General features: G+C 35.3%; 1 protein-coding gene across 7 annotated transcripts in view; it reads left to right on the forward strand.

Moving 5' to 3' along the window:
• The window catches only part of DOCK9 (dedicator of cytokinesis 9), a gene marked incomplete at its 5' end in the record, with an annotated part of 129,939 nt that overhangs the window by 45,436 nt on the left and 64,544 nt on the right, over window positions 1-19,959 (forward strand). For all 7 annotated transcript variants that reach the window (XM_082000816.1, XM_082000818.1, XM_082000819.1 and 4 more), the window contains 10 exons: window positions 3,775-3,870; window positions 4,509-4,643; window positions 8,919-9,093; window positions 10,450-10,517; window positions 14,385-14,459; window positions 14,557-14,697; window positions 15,054-15,254; window positions 15,383-15,505; window positions 17,937-18,019; window positions 18,462-18,584. In XM_082000816.1, the coding sequence (XP_081856942.1) occupies window positions 3,775-3,870; window positions 4,509-4,643; window positions 8,919-9,093; window positions 10,450-10,517; window positions 14,385-14,459; window positions 14,557-14,697; window positions 15,054-15,254; window positions 15,383-15,505; window positions 17,937-18,019; window positions 18,462-18,584 (1,220 nt within the window). The remainder of the gene's footprint in view (window positions 1-3,774; window positions 3,871-4,508; window positions 4,644-8,918; window positions 9,094-10,449; window positions 10,518-14,384; window positions 14,460-14,556; window positions 14,698-15,053; window positions 15,255-15,382; window positions 15,506-17,936; window positions 18,020-18,461; window positions 18,585-19,959) is intronic.

Here is a 19,959-nt window from a genome sequence, read left to right on the forward strand (position 1 = left end):
TCATCAGAGTAGAACAAGTTTTGACAAATGGTGAAATTGAAGTTTTAATACTTGGTGATGTATAATCCTTCAGCTTTCATACAATCTGTCTTATTTTATACTGTTTGTGTATAGATAGGTATATAGAGAAATATATCATGCAGTTTAATCATGAGGTTGAGTAAAATCGTAGGTGAATCTGTTCCAACATCACAATACACAGACTTAAGCATGCATGGCAGTGTGTGTTAAAATTAGTTTGTCACAAATTTGAGTATAGGATAAGACCTGGAGATCCGTCATGGAAACAAAACCTGAAAAAATTGGCTAAAACTGTAATTTTATTTTTTGTCATTGGTTTAGAGAAACCAGAGATATCTGTAGCCTCAAGCAATTTTCAAGTATCAAAGACTTTTTTTCAGTAACTGCTTCTGTTATTTGTGTGATTTATTTAATTCTTACCACACCCTGTTTCAAAACACAGCGTTTAAATGCCAGTGTTTTCTTTTCTTACAAGTACTTGATCTCTTGCATCTCAGAAAAGAATTAAAATAAAATAAAAAGCTGTTTTTTGTGGTTTTTATCCTTTGACAATTACTTTGCTTCTAAATTCCTTGTATTCAGAACAGCTGCATGCAAAATAAAAGTAGTTTGTTACAAGTTTTCCTGGATAAAATGTGAAAAGATAGTCCAGGGTGTGCATCTGAATAGGTAGATTCCTGAACAGATAGTCTCAGGATGCTGTTTCTCTCGTGCCGCTATTAATCTGCACTGTGATATTTGGACAAATAACTTCATGCGTCTGTGTCCAAATCTTCCTATTGCAAGGTGGGAATAATTATGTTTTCTATTATACAAAATTTAAAAAGATTTGTCATTATTTACTTTGATATATTTCTGACAACTGAAGCGTTTTAGAAAACAGTAAGTTGAACATGAAAAAAAAAAGGAGATATAATTGGCTGTGGTTGTTACTAGGAAAACACTTATGGCTGGAGTCAGTTAAACACTGAAAAACCATATCCTGGCAATTATCAAGTGGTATGTTTTTTACCAGGAAGTATAAGTGGGGAGGACTTCCTGTTTCCTCTGCCCAGTTTCCTCTTAGAGCAGGCAGGAACATCATAGTTCTTTCAGAGGTAGAGTCACTGGAGAAGAGGTCTGTTACTCTTTGTTGAGGAACTGGAAATATAAACATGAGAAAAAAGCATGCTAGGAAGAAAAGGGAGTTTAATGGGAATAGGGTGGGGGGGACCATAAATTCTTTCCTCAAGGGAAGAATCAATGTAAGAGGTTTTTCTTTCAAACATTAACGTCTTTGTATGCCAAAAAGCATATATGCAAATCTTAGATTAGAAGTTGTTTGGTCTTCTTTTTGTTTCGCTTTTGTTTGTGGTTTCCTTTAAGAAAGCTGATTTATTAAGAGAATGATAGAAAACAAAAAGCTGCAAGTGATTTAAAAATTGGAGGAAAACCAGATAAAGATTAGTTTAATCTCGCACCATTAAAAAGGAGAGAATTACTTTTTCAAGACCAATTTGGTCTATCAGGCCATCAGGTTGGTGTTTGTAAATGGAATTTTTAAATCAGCCTGGGATATGGGGTCGAGATAAGGAATTGTTTTTGTTGAAACAGTTGCTGTTGAAGTAAATTTTGGAGCTGAGTTTGTGGGAAAGATCATTTTAAAAAGTGAAGCACAGTGTGCAGCAGTAATAATAAAAGTGAGGAAATTAACTTACCAGTTGGAAACAGGAAGTATGTTTTCAGTGTAAAAGTAGCGTGTTAACGACTGGATTCTGGGTTCCTTTGTATTAACAGGTGGTCAACTGGAAAGATTCAGTATTTTTTTGGCAGGAATTCTGCCTGACAGAAAGAATGGCGTAACTAGAGAAGTCCAAATGACAGTCAGTTTTATCGTTAGGAAACATCATGCGGTTCAACACAGTAGGGAAACAGTGCACTTCAGAGACTGTAATTGGAAAAAGAATCTGAATAGAGCTAAATCTTAATTTTTGTTAATAGGGGTAATGAAGAAATTCTTGTCAGGTAATCCTATGTAAGGTTTGTGAAATTACAGAAAAGCCTTGGTTGTTCTGTACCAAGTTTTGACAATAGTTCATCATCTACTCATCATTTTAGACTTGTAAGAGTGGTTTTAAACCAACCTTTCCTTGGGGATAACTCCCACCAGCAGAGGCAGAGAATCATAGTTGGAAGTGCAGTGTTTTAAGCTGTTGTCTCTGTATCTTGACTGTTGTACAAGAAAAATTGGTTATCTAGGTAATAGAACAGGAGTGAGGACTAATGACTTGAAAATATGAAACGAGTAGACTGTATTGCTTGGACAGTGAGACTCATGGGGGCATATGAAAATTTACTGAGTATTTCTGCTCTTATTATGCTTTTGGGGTATTATATCAGATGCTCTGATAGTTGGTGACCATGTCATCCTTACTGGACCTAATTTCCATAGTATCAAGCAAACTAGAATTTTTGAAGGAATAGATCAATGCATCTTTTGCCTTCTGTTTGCTGTTTTTTGAAGTTCTTGTGTGCATATGCCTATGAATATGCAAGCCAGACAGACTAAATAAGCTGTAAATAAATTAACCAGTAACTTTTTACAGAATGTTCCTTGATTTAGTTCCAGAAATAATTAATATTGTTCCAAAATTTGGTTTTAATGTTCAATTGTTGAACTAATGACCCTGTGCCCCATATGTAATCACTTTTTGTTATATGTTCCAAAAGGAATTGGAAACAAGTAGTTGAGGCACTTGAGGAAGTTTTGTGGTTTTGTTTTCAACTGGATACTCATCTGATTTTGAATGTTTGGTTAATAAATTACCAGGAGTATTTATTCTCCATTTTCAAGGTGGTTGAAAATCTTCCTACACATCTAATTCATTGCTTTTGTTGTGTCAAAATGGGTTACCTCAACCAGAAACCGTGGTAAAGTCTGCTTGATATTGCTCTAAAAGATTACTTAAACTGGTGACTTAATATTTATTCTGTGGCAATTATATCTGTCATTTTGATCAGTTTTGATGGTAGAGTACTTCTTTTTGGTAGTTGTTAATATCCTTTGAGTTTTGATGTAGTTAGTAAGTTCCATCAACTGGCAGATGGAAGAGGAGGTATACAGGCAGTGGGTATGATGCATGCATTGGTTCTGCTGTTCGTGAACTTGCCATTCCTGCCAAGTTTGGTCTTGTTCTCTTTAGAAAGCTTTCATTCTGATCTGTAAAAGGGCAGATCCAATTCAAGACTTAGAATTCTTAAGTAAGTAATGTCTTTGAAGTAATACATAGAAAGCAAAATGGTTTGAGAAATCTTAATTGAAGTTTTGGGTAAGCATGAGTTTATATTGTTCTTTTTGGTAATAGAAATTGGTAAAAATTCTTGCACTGGAAGATTAGAATGTAGGAAAAAGCTTACAAAGGAGATTTTTTTCTCTTTCCCCTGTTTCAGTGGGATTTATCTTGACTAATATTTAGCTATCTAGGAGTTGGATCATCCACCTGGCCATAGAGAAGGCCTATACATGTGGCGGAGTTACCTATCAAAAATTAGATAAGGTTAGTCTCAACACTGGTCTTTAAATAAAGTAATTGGAATTAGAAAGCTATAGAATTTCAGCAGGGACTCATAGTACGTTATTATTGTTACATTATGAGCATAGCTATTTCGGCTTTTAAAAATGACTTCTGAAATTTTTATTAAGTATAACAGTTTCAGACTGTGATGCAAAACTTTACTTTTTTTTTCCCCCCATCTCCCTTTCTTCATCTCCAGGATGCTGCATCTCTTGGGTCTCAAAAGGGTGGAATAACAAAGCAAGGATGGCTGTACAAAGGCAACATGAATAGTGCAATCAGTGTGACGATGAGAGTAAGTTTAAAAATGTCTCATGTGTGTTAAAATCTGAACACCAATATTAAATTATCACTATGCCTTGGAGAAGTCAATTTGTATGTGGTTCACTTCTGAAAAAAAAAAAAAAAGTAGTATGGGAGGAAATAGGGAAGCTTGTATGTAATTTATAGCTGTGAAATCTTACTTTACTTTTATGCTACTTAAATCAGAAAAAATGCATTAAAAATCCAGTTTGTGGCCTAAGTCCAGTGTTTTAAATAATTTTCTGAACTGGACTCTGGTGTCTTATGAGTAGAAAAGTGACTACGTAGTATGAGTTTTTATGTGTATTGCCTCTTTATTTAGAAACAAACAAGTTATTTTTACAGTTATCACAATAAACATCTATTATGTATAATATTGTAGATTCCATTTTAAATACCTTTCAATGGGTCAAAAATACTTCCAAATAAAACAGTACAATCTTGCTGCAGGTTTTTAATTTTTTAAAAAATTAATTATGTTTTGTTTTCTGAAGATATTGATTAGGTTATGTGTAAATAAAAGCTTTTTTCTATAACCTACTGTGTAAATAGCACGTATGGGTTTTGTGATATGAAGCTAATTAATACTAGTGTTGTAATTCTTTTTCTTTCCTCCTTTCTTTTCACTAGTCATTTAAAAGAAGATTTTTCCACTTAATCCAACTTGGTGATGGATCCTATAATCTCAATTTCTATAAGGATGAAAAAATATCAAAAGAACCTAAAGGATCAATATTTCTAGATTCGTGCATGGGTGTGGTTCAGGTAACTATAGTTATTCTGCCTGTTCTTCAGTTAATTCTGTATTTGATAGCAAACGGATTTTTTTAAAATACAGAAAACTTGTCAGATATAGGTAAGTACCTGTTATACAGAGGAACAATGAGACGTGCTGCATCTTACAAAAACAGTGAACAAGATTTTAAATGGCAGGAATTTTAAAATTCTTTCTGAAAAGAACATAAATTACTAGTTGTTGTCAAGTATTTATCAAAATATCAAACAAAATTTTAAGGCAAACACACAAAAACCCCCACCCTTAAATCATGGCAAAGTAATGACAGCGTAAAATTAAAGTTCATTTCAGTTACATTTTGTGCTTACATGAGCTGTAAAATGTTTTGCATAGCTTCTTGTGTGGGATTTTTGTTGTGGGAATTGTATTAAACTCAATCGCCCCTCCAGATGCTTTCATCTGACCTTTATAATGTTACTTTTATGTCGTTTTCTTTATTTTAAAAAGTTAAGGGCTTTGGTAAAATGTTTGTCAGTAGCAAATGCCAAAGAAAAGATTATTTTTTTTTTCTTTGTGATTTTGTTATGTATTTACAGTACAGCATGTAACTGTTTTGTTAGGCACAGCATACCTGGAAAAAACTCTTGGGTTTTAGGGTTTTGTGTAACTTGGATAGAAACAGGCAAAGTTGAATAAAAATGTATTTCTTAAATAATATTTTTTTTTAGTATAAAGTTTTTTGAAGATTCATGCAGAGAGATACAACAACTTTACAGAGGATTATTTTTCCCAAATATTGTAATAATGTTTTTGGATACACATCTAATAGATACTTTGCATAGAAAATCTTATAACTGTAATAAGTTTAATCATATTGCAAGTTGTATATACAGATTTGCACAAATTGTTTTGCCTTAGGGATACAATTCTGGCCAACTCCACTGAAATGAGTTTGATTTGTGTTTTTAAAACAAACCAACAAACAAAGTGGTTCCTAGACACAGTTGTAGTCTCTGCCTTGCACTTAAAATGTAGCTTTCCTTCTGTTCGTCAGCTTCTTCTGCTTTGGTGCTCCTCTTTCTGATGATACAAATTCTCCTTTTTCTGGGCTGTTACTGGCCCCTTTTGTTTCCCACTTTCAGGCCATGGCTGTTTCTAGTTCTCAATCTGTGGCTCTGGTACAGACTGTTGTGGGCAGTACAGTATTAGTTTACATCATCAGAAAACATTGAGATTTTCAGAAGTTACAAATGAAAGAAAGGCACTGCAGCAAAGGGAAGTGCTGAGTCCTGCAGCTGGGAGGAACCTCAGGCAATAATGTTGTACATGCTGGACAGGCCACCCAGCTGGAAAACAGCTGGCAGAAAAGGACCTGGGGGTCCTGGTGCACACCAAGTTGAACATGGGCCAGCCATGTGCCCTTGCAGCAAAGGCGGCTAATAGTGTCCTGGGCTGCATTAGGGGGAGTGTCGTCAGCAGGTTGAGGGAGGTGATCCTTCCCCTCTGAACAGCTGAATAGCACTGGTGAGGCCACACCTGGAGTGTTGTGTCCTGTTCTGGGGTCCCCAGTAAAAGAGAGACATGGACATGACATACTGGAGAGAGTCCAGCAATGGGCCACAAAGATGATGAAGGGATTGGAGCATCCCTCCTATGAGGAAAGGCTGAGAGAGCTGGGACTGTTCAGCCTGGAGAAGAAAAGGCTTGGGAGGAATACCTGACGGGAGGGTACAAAGAGGACACAGCCAGGCTCTGCTTAGCGGTGCCCAGTGACAGGAGCAGAGGCGATGGCCACAAGCTGAAACCCAGGAGGTTCCCTCTGAACATCAGGAAACACTTTTCACTGTGAGGGTGACCAAGCACCAGCATGAGTTACCCAGAGAGGCTGTGGAGTCTTCATCCTTGGAGATACTCCAAAGGCTGCCTGGACATGGTCCTGAGCCAACTGGCTCTAGGTGGCTTTTCGTGATCGGGGCGTTGGACCGGATGATCTCCAGAGGTCCCTTCCAACTTCTAACCATTCTGTGATTCTATGTTTTTGGTTTTTTTAATTGTGAAAATACAATTTTTTTTCTAAATGATTTTTCATGAAATACTTTTCCATACTTTCTGTTCAGTCAGTTCAATTAAAGTAACCTGACATTTCCTTAGACTTTGTCAGAAGCTTTTTATTTTAATTTTTTTTATTCCTTTGTTCTACTGCAAGTAAAGTTTTGGGCTGATACAGTAGTCTTTAAGCATCCAAAATATAGTTTTACTTAAAGTTTATAGTTGGCTTGTGTCCTGAATGCTGTATTCTGCAGTATTAAGAATGCATGTAGAAATTTGAGACTAGTTACGGATCAGCATCAGGTGTAAAACGCAAATAAGTTAATGCTCACCTCTGAAGTCATTTTAAGTTGAAGTATGAAGTCATTCAATAGCTAGAATAAAGAGGTTTGGAAATAGCTGTTTTCTTCATTTGAATTGTTGGTTAGGGGCAAGTAAATGAGATTTTGAACTATGAAATATTATACCTACTGGCTGTATTCCAGATGTATTATTGTTTTATATTATGTACTGTATCCCCTCTGGCTGATCTTATTATATTAGTTGTTTTACTGTTACTTATTATTGGTGTTACATTAGCATCTAGAAACTCATACGAGAAAAAAGTGGTCTCTACACAGTAGAAATTGCATTTCCATTTAATGGAAGAGGAAAATAAAATAAAAAATGGTCAGGACCCCAGCCACTGTACTTTGCAGTAGTCTGACTTGGAATTCATAGAAATGGTTGTTCTTCTTAGGTAGAAGTGTTTACAAGCTTTTGTTCTTAGAATCAAACTACTTGTTTCAGAGTAAGTCTTTTTGGTGAGGGGGGACTAGTTCCTATTGCATTTGTATAACATTTCTCATTTCTGTTTTGAGTTCATATAGCACATATGCTTACTTATTCTTCAAAGGCCGTAGATACACAAGAGAGAAAAATGATGACTTCACTAACAGACATTAAAAATAAAGCTGAATAGAACAGAATATGCTCCTTCATCAGTATTTGTATAAGAGGAATACTGAATATATGCAGTAGGGGTTTTTGCTTTTGTTTGGTTTTGTTGTACTTGTGTGGGGGTTTTTTCCCCCAACACTTAATATTAAATGAAAAGACAGGAATTCCCAAAATACTCTTTGGGGTTTGTTTTGTTTTGTTGTTTTTTTGTTTTGTTTTAATACTGAAGTATATTGAGACTTTTCTGCATCACAGAGAGATGCAGTCACATAATATATGCAGTGTATATATTCACACATATAGTCATATATATAGGCATGGTTGCTCTAATTCAGTGATTTGGGAAAACAGAGAAGTGTTGTATGTACCACCTATGTCAGGGTTTTATACTGTGAAAGTTAAAGGTTACAATTCTTAAGTTTTTTCATTTACTTCAGTACTGATGTTAATTGGTAAGACTGCCTTAGATCTGGGTTCCCTACATTTGTTTGTATCCTCCTTAACCCAAACTCATCTTTGGTAGAAAGCTGACTGTTTTACCAACCAGTAGTTAGTCTGATAAATGAAAAATCTGAGGTATAGAGAAACAATAATGTAATTTGGCATGTAGTTTAACTTAAAATAAACAAACAGCCCTCTATCAGTTAAGTCTGTCTTATCATTTGTTTTAATGATTATCTAATGGATTATCAATTTTTTAATATATAAATTGATGGAAATACAGAATTTTTATTTAAGACTTGTGAATTCATTTGCTGGAATATGAGTCAAGCTAGGTAGTATTTGAAGCCTTGATTTAAATTGTGCAAAAGGATGACAATAATGGTTAAGGAACAAAAGAGGAATTGATTCCCAACTTCACGTATATTTAAAAGACTAGCAATGTTGGGGCATTCAGGGTTGAGTTTGGTTATGATTTAACCCCTGGTATAAAATCACAACGTGCAAATGATTCTCACTCATATATTAATATTTTCATGTTTTTTTTAATCAGTAGACCTTAGTTAGCTTCACTTCTAGATCATTTAAGAACGTGAAGACTTGATATTGGGAAATTTATTTTTTGTTTTTTAAAACTTATTATGAGCAGAATCATGAGGGCAAACTGAAAAACCTTTCATAATTGCACTTGTTGCAGAGCTACGAATAACATCAAACAGGTCAAATGTCAGAGAGGAAAAAGTGTAATTATAATACACTTGCTCAAAATACCAAACTACGTATTTTTGTTGAAAGATCTGAAATAGATGTAACTTCCTTTTATTGTGAGTAGACAGTATGTAAAGATACTAAAAAGACCTTTTATTTTCTTATAGAACAATAAAGTCAGACGTTTTGCATTTGAGCTCAAGATGCAAGACAAGAGTAGTTACCTTTTAGCTGCAGACAGTGAACTTGAAATGGAAGAATGGATAAACACTCTGAACAAAATCCTACAGCTTAACTTCGAGGCTGCAATGCAAGAAAAAAGAAATGGGGAGTCTCATGAAGGTAAGCAGAGTTTCTAGCAATGCTAATACAGTTATGTAACAACGTCTGCGTACATACATTTGGAAAGAAAAGCTTTATTGTTGCTAAATTTTTTGTTTTCTTTGGTCATAAAAATTATAGAGCTTTTCACTGTCTGTTTGAACTGATGAGAGTTTTGACCTGTTGGCATTAAAATAGCACTGTTCTGTATTGATTCCAGTTGAGGTAAATCTAGAAGAGAACAGTGACACTGATCAGAAGTCTAGAAAAATAGAACCCACAATGAAAAATCAGGACCAAGGCAGTTTAAGGAGAAGAGGAAATTTAGGAGGTACTTGTTTTGAAATGTGTAAAATGCTGCTGAAAATTGAATCATCTGTTCAGTGGTCACTGTAGGTAGAAGAATAAGAAACTGTGGTTGCAGTGAGGGACTTTAAATTTAGATGTAACTGCCTTGACCACAAATATTTCCCTAAAGTACTGAAATAGATTGCTTGGGTGTAGAATCTTTTCCGTTGGAGCCCTTTAACAGTAGGTAAGGCAGATACCTGTAAGGAATGTGGTGTAGGTATGGTTGATAGTTTGGTGACAAAAGGATATATCGTCTAGATGTCGCCTTACGCATTTTTCCGCTTGAGAGTGGATGGGGAGGGCAACTGGTATGAGACCAAGTGTATGCATATCCAGAAGAACCTGGAAGAGACTATAAAAGGATGTTCTGCTTATTAATAGCACAATATACCAAAAGGGATCATTAGTCTTTAAAATCAGATATCAAAGTCTTTGGTGAAGATTGCAAGAATTTAAGATGATGTATGCAACAAAAGCAAATCGGAAAAAGAGATGCCTGTGAAAGACATTTTGGTCAGTGGTCCCCGGTTGACCTTAGAACTGTAAGATGCTTATAGCTAACTGAATGATTGCTTTGTAAATCTAGTAACTGTTGGAGAGTAAAGCTGGGAACCTAACGAACAGGGGGAACTTGTTTTGAAATCAATTTACGAGGCATAGTGGAAAGAATAATGTAAATTTGTGCATTGAGAATCTCCTTTCTCCATGCAGATATCAAAATTGGTATTAAAGCTATTTTCTAGGTAAGATTGTAACTTAACTGTTGCTTTACCAATTTATGTAATTGGTTATATCTTCCAAGAAGTCACTGCTTCAAAATGAAATGATGGAGTCATCCATAACCTATTTATGTTCACAAAAGTAATTTTTGGAGGGAGTAGGAGTGTTTTTCTAAAAAAAAAAATCAGAAATATTTTTGCTACACAGTTTTGTGAGTAGCTTGGGGTTTTTTGATTTTTTTGTTGTTGTTGTTGGTGGTGGTTTTTAATTATTTTTAATTTTTTAAATGTGGTTTTATAATTTCAGATGATGAACAAAGCAAAATGGAAAGCTCTTCAAGTAGTTTTGATAACTACTATCCTGAAATTGCCAAGGTAACATACATTGTAAATGCCAACTCAGGATATAAATGTTAAGTTAGCCACATGAACTTTCAGTAAAGGTAAGGTATTGGCTGCTAGCTGCCAGTCAGTTTGTCATGCTTTGAAAGCTTAGAAGCTCTTTCATGAGTAGATGTGGTTATTGAGCCTCTTCATTTTCTGCTTTTTGGAAGCAAACTAGCTACTGTCTTAAAGGTGCTTATGTAAATCTTGACATGCTGTTTAAAAGCAGCATGTTTTATTATTTTACTAGTTTATTGTATTTTGTATATTTTGTATTTATTGCGTGCAGGTAAGTGCTAAAGTATTTCTATAGAAATCTAGTTATACTAAAGTCAAGTTTTATTTTTATAGTTAGAAGTCCAGAGCAGCAAAATAGCAGTGAAGATGTGAATGTATTTTAAGATGCTTGTGTTTGTAATGTGCTGGCAAGTTCATGGATACTTCTTGTATGGCTATAGTTCTTGCTTTTCAATTTTGTTCTCCCAGAGATGTGGTAGAAATAGAAATAAGAATAAAATAAAAATAAACAGAAAATAACAGCAACTCTTCCTCAGCCCAGTTGCAGACTTTATTTCAGTTAAAGCAATGATTTGTGTGTTGCAGTAAGTTTTTCTCTAAGGGAGAAATTTTTGTTAAATCACCTAAGGACTGGAGCTGGTGACCTTTTTCTGTTGAAGTTTCAGAATCCAAATGCCTTCCTGTGGCTTCCTTACACTTTCTTCTCTGTGGCACAGCCTGCAATCTTGAAACGTTTCTGCTTGACCGTGGTCTGGCATGCTCTCCTTTTCTTTTCTGAGGATCTGTCTGACCCAGTAACCACTCCTGAAGGGAGTGCAGCTTGTTAACTAAGAACGATCAGTAAAACAAATTCTAGATAGAATTTTAATAGATATTACAATAGCTAACATATCAAAAGATCCAGTCAGAATACATTAACAGGCTTTTAGCACTCAAATTGGTTGCCTGACTTAATTCTTTCTGTTACTGCTTTGTAATCAACTTAGCACATGTACACAAAAAGCTATTATGTGATTATCTAACTCCAGCTACGGCTCTCTAGAAATTAATTTGGATTGTGGTGCATACAATCAAGTTTTCCTTGGAGGAGCTGTAAGCATCAAACAGCATACTTTCATGAAGCTGTGAAAATTTATTTCAGAAACAAATATAAAATTAGTTGCTCTCATTGTATGGGAGAATTTTCTTTATAGTCAAGAGTTACTGGAATGCTTAGGTTCCATATGACTTACAGAGGGGACTTTTATTCAGGGCTGCAGCACCTGCGTATTGTTTTAGTACTACAAATGCTGCTTCCCGTTTTCATAACCTTCTGATTGGAATCATGCAGCTCTTTAAGCTAGGTATTTTTCTAGAGTGTTATTTTTCTCAGCTCTTTATGCACTGGCTTTTTTTTGTCCATGGTTATAACCCATTTAAATTTTTGTTTCCTTCAAAATAAGTTTTTCAGTTTTTCCCATTCTAGTTAATCTTTACTAAATACTACCTTTTGGAATTATTTGCCCTAAAGTATTTTTTTAGCCTTTTTTCCCTGAGGAGAATTACAGGGAAAAATCTGCCCATTTGCATTAGCCTGAACTTGATTACTCTACATAAGTGCTCTTTGTTTTGAGGATTTTTTTTTTTGTCCTCTATCCTTTCTTGCATTGTCTTTTCAGCTGCTGTTTGGGTTTGGTTCTTTTTTCCCCAGTGGAAGACTTAAGAGGCATTGAGCCCTCTTTTAGAAGAGTTTATAGTTGCTCTATTATTTTTGTTGGTTGTAGGAGGAGATTTTCACAATAACTGACCTCATATCCTTATGAGGAAAGAGAAATTCCTTCAGAGGTGATTGTAGAGCACCTGACAATAGGGGGAAAACAGTCTTCCTTGGAAAGGTTTAACCCTTGTGAGTACATCGCCAAACCTTTGTTTTTCTATCAACAGCTGTTTATAACATGAATTAATAAGATGGTATTGTGTGCTTCAGTGCACAGATGTGCATATGTATACCTCAATCTGTCCTGCCTACTTCATGTTCCTTTCATCTGTAACTTAATTACAAAGAGTGAATGTAGGGTTTTTGTTGTTGATTTTTTTTTTTAATCTTCAGAGAAAACAAATTAGACCCTTATCTTGAATAACTATGTGACTGTCATGATCAGTGTGCCCAAGTACCTCCTTAACCATTACGGGTCCCAGTATTCCTTGAGGTAGGAAAACATTGTCCCTGTTTTACAGATGAGGAAATGTCTACTGCTGTGCTGTAGACAGGGTTGATGACTACATACATTTTCAGTTCCTGACTTCTGACTGACTGCCCCTTATGTATCAATCAGAAATACATATTGTCTTGTCTTTAATACACAAAACACCAAAGAATCTAAAACTATTCAAGATGTGTTAGCTGAAACAGTTTTCATCTTGCTCCTATGACTAGATCATCCTCTTCAGTTCTTGCCACTGGCTATTTGCTTTCCAAAACATACATGCAACCTTCTTGCCATCTTTAAACTTCTTCAGAGTTTACTCCTGTATTTCTCAATCCTACTGGCTGTTGAACAAGGAAAGTCTGCCAATACTCTGCTGCTATCGAGTGTTTTTCACAAAAATTTTTGTCTTTTCTCCTGTGTATTAAAGATAACAACGTGAATGAAATCCATTAGAGCATCTATACTCAAAATTACACCTCAGAACTTCCTCTTCTGTAATGTATCCTTTAAGTACATTTAAAAAAAATATTATTATCAACCTAAAATAGGATTTTGAGCTCTTAGAGCCGATGGTTTTTGTTTTTTTCTTTTTCTTGAGACATAGTAGGAGTTTATTCAACCTCCAGCAAAGCAGATGTAGACAGCAGATCACTTCCAGCTGATGGTCAGTGTTGAGCATTTTAGGTTGGTAACTTCTTTTAACCCCTGCACACTGATCCAAAAATAGACACCTGCCTGTAATGTAGTACTTTGTATCTCATTAATACATATCTCATAGCCAGCTTCTACTTTGGGAATGGCAACTCTCCTACATGGGTAATTCTGGCGCATGCCTATGTCCATTTGTCATGTCCTGTGACTTTAAAAATCATAGAATATTCTATAAATAATACTTTTTTTAAAAAAAAGTAACCTATGTATACCATCAATTTTCACATTCTATTTTGTTCCACTTTACTTTTGTTTACTGTTAATAGGTAGGTATCCACAAATCCTAGGCAGGATCAGTGTACAGTGTACTCTGCAAAGTAACTTCTAAGTGTGAGGGTTTTATCTTTTGGAAGTTTTTTGGGTTTTTCCATCTAACCAAAGGAAAACCACTTCTTTGGCAGCAGAGCTCAAGAAAAGGAAAAAAAAAAACCCAAAACAAAACACAAAACCCACAAGAAAAAGAAAAAAGAAAAAGAGCTCTGATGGTGTTTCTTAATTTAGGTAACCTGTTGTTTCCTGAGCAATCTTATGGTCTTAGGATAGCTCTGACCTTTAACTACATTCATACCTTTTTTGTGTTTTTTTTTTTCTTCTTCTTCTTCATAAAATAGTGTTATGAAAGCTATTTATTGTTTAAGGAGGCAAAATGCTATATGAGCTACACTGGAGTATACTTCCCATGAGTTTGGAAGGTTACATGTTGCTGATGTATGGGGGTTTTTTGAGGCCTGGAAAAGCCTTTAGAGGAGAGTAGCCTTCTCTTACTTTTTACTCAGACGTGATGGAGCAATTTAAACTCAGGAGTTGCAAAGCTCAGGGAGAGAAGAGCGCATGAATTAAAAACATGTAAAGCTTTGAATGTCACAGAAAAAGGAATGAAATTGAAAACCACTTTCATTTAATGGTGTGTTACTAAGACTTCTTTTCTTATTTTGAACAGAGTACCAGAGAAGCAGAAATCAAGTTGAAAAGTGAAAGCAGAGTTAGACTTTTTGCCTTGGACCCAGATGCACAGGTTAGACTTTTTTACGAGGAAGCATGTTGTTTTCTTTTATGTTTATCCTTTTGAGATGAGAAATAACTTACCTTATTTTTCTTTCCTCTTTCTAAAGAAACTTGACTTTTCTGGTATTGAACCAGAAGTGAAGCCATTTGAAGAAAAATTTGGAAAAAAAATTCTTGTGAAGTGTAACGATTTATCTTTTAATTTGCAAAGCTGTGTTGCAGAAAATGAAGAAGGACCAACAACAAATGTAAATAATTAATCTATTTATTTTCTGTTAATATTGTAGCGAATGTCTTAATATTTTGTTGGCGCTATTCTTAATGGCAGGAATTATTTGCTGTGATTGAGAAACCTATTTTCTGGGGGTTTTTCTACTCCTTTATATGAAAATGAGAGCCTAAATCCTACGAAAAGTAGCTTTGCTACTAATCTTTTTGTTTTGTTGCAAAAGGTGGAATTTTTCTTTTATAGCTTGTGAGTAAATTCTAGAGTGATGGCTGTGTGTAACTGTTTATGAAAATGTTACTCATCTTCCTTTCATACACATTTTTACAGTAATATAGATGCCAGCAATGACAGTTGATTCTTTTTTTAACTGTCTAGGTAGAACCTTTCTTTGTCACATTATCACTATTTGATATTAAAAACAACCGGAAGATTTCAGCAGATTTCCATGTTGATTTGAACCATGCCTCAGTACGGCACATGTTATCCAGTACATCTCAACAAATGATGAATGGCAGTGGTGATAGCATACACAGAATTCAAGACATGCATGAAACAGTGTTACAATATCCAAAGCAGGTAAGAACTAGTAGCTTAAAGAATTAGTAGGATTTTGGATAGAAGTAGAGAGTTTTCCTACATGCTTCGGGTGGTTTTCTATTATGTAATGTAAAATGTGCTATATTTATATCTTGTTTTATTTCTAGGGAATATTCTCAGTCACGTGTCCTCATACTGACATTTTCCTCGTGGCTAGAATAGAAAAAGTATTACAGGGAAGTATTACACATTGTGCTGAACCATATATGAAAAGTTCAGATTCTTCAAAGGTATGTTTTCTTTTTCTGTGGCATGGAAAAAATGCTGAGGCAAGACAGCTTGATTGCAGATTAAGAAATATCAATTAAAAGCTTAGTTCTTTTATAGGAAACGGAGATAAGGGGATGATTTGATTTAGTAAGTTGTAGTTATTACTAGTAACTATTATGAATTGAAACATTATAGATAGTGTAACATATTGGGAAATACTTATTTAGCTTTTTATAATTGTGACATAATCTATAATTTTTTAAATGGCTTGATATAAACTGATTTCACAAAAGAATGTTAGACGTCAATGTGAAAGTTGAGTTGAAACTTGTTGAACAGTGAAATATTAAATATAAGTCAGAAATTAACTGTATACCTCTCTTAGTTAATGCATCTTATTTACTATATCATTGTTGTTGACTTTTCCTTTGTGTCACTTTATGGTGACCAGAGCTTACTGTAACTTTATCTGCACTTGCTGTTTTTTCCTTCAGAACCATTAAGCTCATTAAGCTTCTGTTTTTATGTATAAAATGCTTTGCAGATTTGATAGAACTCCCAATCACTTTTGGAAATAGACCACTGAAACATCTTAAGTTTACAGGAGTCTAGGATGACATAACATTGTAGTGTTTTCCAAAACATATCTACAAGAACCTTTGTCAATTGCTATTTCCCGTCTGTCACTGAAGAAAGAGTTTTAATTTTGTTGATTTACAGTTGTGCTTAAATAGTTGGACCAAGATACTAGGAGAAAAAGTTTATTTGTAAGCAACCTCAGCTACTGTTGACATTCTTCCTGTTTTCAGCTAGTGAAAGGGAAGAAGGAAGGGTTAACTTCCAGTCTCTGCAGAGGAACAGTGTTCTTTCCTACTGATTTAATGCTGGCTAATCTACACATTAAAAAAAATGGTATTTTTCACTTGGTCTTAATATAGATCAGACTACTGATTTGCTTTTCCAAGAATACTTGAGATTTTTTTCAGCTATCATTGGAAAACAGCAGCTTTGTATTTTAGGAGTCTGGTTTTGAAGTGTATGTTGACTGCTACTGCGTTAAAACAAACCTGAACTGAGTAACTGCTTTTCGTGGTCTTGGGCCTGAGCCACGTGGGAAGGTTAAGTAAGCCCAAATGTTCCCAAATTTGATGCTGAGCGCTAGACTTGTGTTGCTGACTACTGCAAGAGTAGTCAGTAGGAACATTCATGGTTATATTAACGTATGCTGTCCATTTCTGGTATTCATTTGCTTATAATTTTATATAGTTGAACACTTAGTTTGGATTTTTTTCTTTCTTTGGTCTCTGGGATTACACCGTGTTAATTTGAAACAAAACAGAACGGTACAAGCTATGTAGGCCTCCATGTGTGTCAGCGCAATGAGCAAATTCCAGTTCCCCACAGAATTACTACTCTGGGCAAGGAGAGGGGAAAATGGAAGCAGCAGATTCTATAGCCAAGAGAGATCACCTGTTCGCCCCTTAAACATTGAATACAGTGGATTAATGATGATTACTTATAAAGGTTCTATGCTTCTGAGTGTAATTTCCCCCTTTTTACAGGAAAGGATAACGGAGAGTTGGTTCAAACAACACACTAATAGAAACAACTTTTCATAGTGTCAACAGTATAAATCTGGAATAATATTCAGGCAGGCTTACTCTGTGTTTTTCTGCATCTGGCAAATAATTTTGCTCTGTGTAGGCACATATGAGAAGCAGGTTTCTGGAAAAGAGAAGCCCACTGCTCTGTCAGGAGCTTCTGCTTTATCTCAAGTGGTTCAACTTGGTGTTAAACCCACTCAAACTAGTGTGTTTCTAGCTCTGAGTGTTATATATGTTGGTTCTATATAATGGATTTGTTTGTTCACTTAAAAGTTAACAAAACCAAAAATTTTAAGTTTTAATGAAAACAATGTTGCAATGTCCATAGGTAGAATTGTCCATGTGATCATGATACAACTCCTCCCTGTATTCTGTGTGTACTTGTACTACAAGTATTGCAGTGTATTTTACTGTTAACTCTTCAGGAATGTGTTCTGGTACAGAGTGGGTGGTGAATAGGGAAGCAAGGGGGGTGTGTTTTTATCTGGGAACACAGTTGTGTCCTAAAAACCAGTTGCATTTTGCTCTAGCTTTCATATGAGTTTTGTACATAATAATTTTTTTCTCACTTAATTAAATATGTATTATTGAGGGTGTAGAATGGGTCTGTGTTTTCACCCATGAAATTCTGTGAAATCAGCAGGCCCTGTTTAATGTGAAATTAATTGTTAAGAGGTATTTTCATTTGTCTTCACTCACACATTTAGGATTAATCTCCTTTAGAAGATTTCCCAATTCATATCAGTGTCCATATGTGTTTTTTTCCTTGTGTCCTACTGGTGCAAAAAATGTAGCTTTTTAAAAAAGCATTTTTTTTTTTAAATGACAGCTTTTATGTCCCTTGCAGGCTGCACAGAAAGTTTTGAAGAATGCTAAGCAGGCATGCCAGAGATTAGGTCAATATAGAATGCCTTTTGCCTGGGCAGCTAGGTAAGGACAGATCTTGTCAACCTCTTATTTTTTCCTAACTTTCCTTATTTTCTGCATCTCACTTCCTGTAAAACTTAATGTTCTATTTAAATTATTTCTTGTTTTACTTTCAACTAACCAAAGATTTCAGACAAACAAACTTACACTTCAGCTCTGTAGTAGGAAAAAAAGTTATAAACATTCATTATGTTATTATTCAAATCATTGAATATTGCCAACTGTTTTCTATTATTAGTATTTTTTATTTTACTAAGAATTAAATGGTTCACACTTGATTTGTTAGGCTGAGCTATTTATATGTTAACACACCTACAATGACAAGAGTATTAAATGCTTAATATGAAGGATGGTGCAGTATGTTCTAATTTGCAGTAAAGAAATTCCCTGAATTGAATTTCAACACTTTCATAAACTCAACTGAAAACAAGATTTTGACTTTCAGGACGCTGTTTAAAGATGCCTCAGGAACCCTGGACAAAAATGCAAGATTTTCTCCTCTCTTCAGACAAGATAGTAATAAACTTTCAAATGAAGACATGCTGAAATTGTTAGCAGATTTCAGGAAGTAAGTCTGAGTTTTCTAAGTCTAAATGTAAGTTAAAAAGAATAAAAAAAGTAAGTAAAAGAGAAGTTAAAAGTAAGTCTAAATGGAGCACCTCTCCTATGCGGAAAGGCTGAGAGATTTGGGGTTGTTTGGCCTTAAGAGAAGGCTCTGGGGAGACTTTATTGCAGCCTTCCAGTACTTAAAGGGGCCTCCTAAGAAAGATGGCGACAGACTTTTTAGCAGGGCCTTTTGCAAGGGGTAATGGTTTCAAACTAAAAGAGGGAAGATTTTGACTAGATAGAAGGAATACATTTTTGACAGTGAGGATGGTGAAACACTGGCCCAGGTGGCCCAGAGAGGTGGTAGACGCCCTATCATTGGCAACATTCAAGGTCAGGTTGGACGGGGCTTTGAGCAACGTGATACAGTTGAAGATGTCCCTGCTCATTGCAGGGGGGTTGGACTAGATGACCTTTAAAGGTTCCTTCCAACCCAAAGATTCTATGATTTCCCCACTTTAAGAAACAAAACAAAACCAACCAACCATACCCAAAGTGCCTCCTCCCCCCTCCCAAGCTGTATGTCGTTATGGTCTTGAACTGGAGCATCTAATCTTTTGACTTATGAATTTGTATGTTTTTCACTTCAAATAGAGAAGTTACATAAATACAGTCAAGGCCTACATACAAGCTCCAGATCTTTCCTTTGCAGCACTGAAATATTATGCCATGTGTAACTTGCAGTAAGCATCATATCCTGAAGTAGCTCTGTGTTAGGAGTTACGCTTTCACAATGCACTCTTCTGGTTCTCAAAGGAAAACAAGTATAAGCATAAATCATATGTTCACTGACCTTGGACAGAGAATGCTAGGTCTCAGGGAAAGGGATTTAAGCCACTATCCAGTCCACCTTCCTTGGGGGAGTGCATGTGGCTCATCATGCCTAAATAACAGAACATTGGTCATCCCTTTTTTTGAAAGTGTTGCTGAAGATTGCATCAGTTTGTGTGCAAGGCTTAAGAATCTCCTGACAGATGACCCTATTAATAAACTAGTTTTAATCCCCTTATTTAATAGGATGTAAAATAATAGAACTATCTTTGCTGCTTCGCAAAGGCATTTCCACTTCTGTTATGGTACGGTTAGCTGGAGTTGTATTGATTTCAACAATTGCTAATTGCAAAAGGCTCGAGCTACAGTTTCTTTATTTTATTCTTGCTTACCAAATCTGATAAGGAGATGAGGTTTGTAATAGATACTTTAATTCCATTTTAGCAAGCTGCTTAAAGTTTTATTGAAGTTTACATAGCATTGGAATTGCTGTGTACTGATATTCCTTGCCATAAACAATATTATTGAAACTGAAACTAATATAGTAAATTAGCCTGCCACATCAC

Source organism: Phaethon aethereus (assembly GCF_964289735.1).
Source record: "Phaethon aethereus genome assembly, chromosome: 1".
Taxonomy (NCBI): Eukaryota; Metazoa; Chordata; class Aves; order Phaethontiformes; family Phaethontidae; genus Phaethon; species Phaethon aethereus.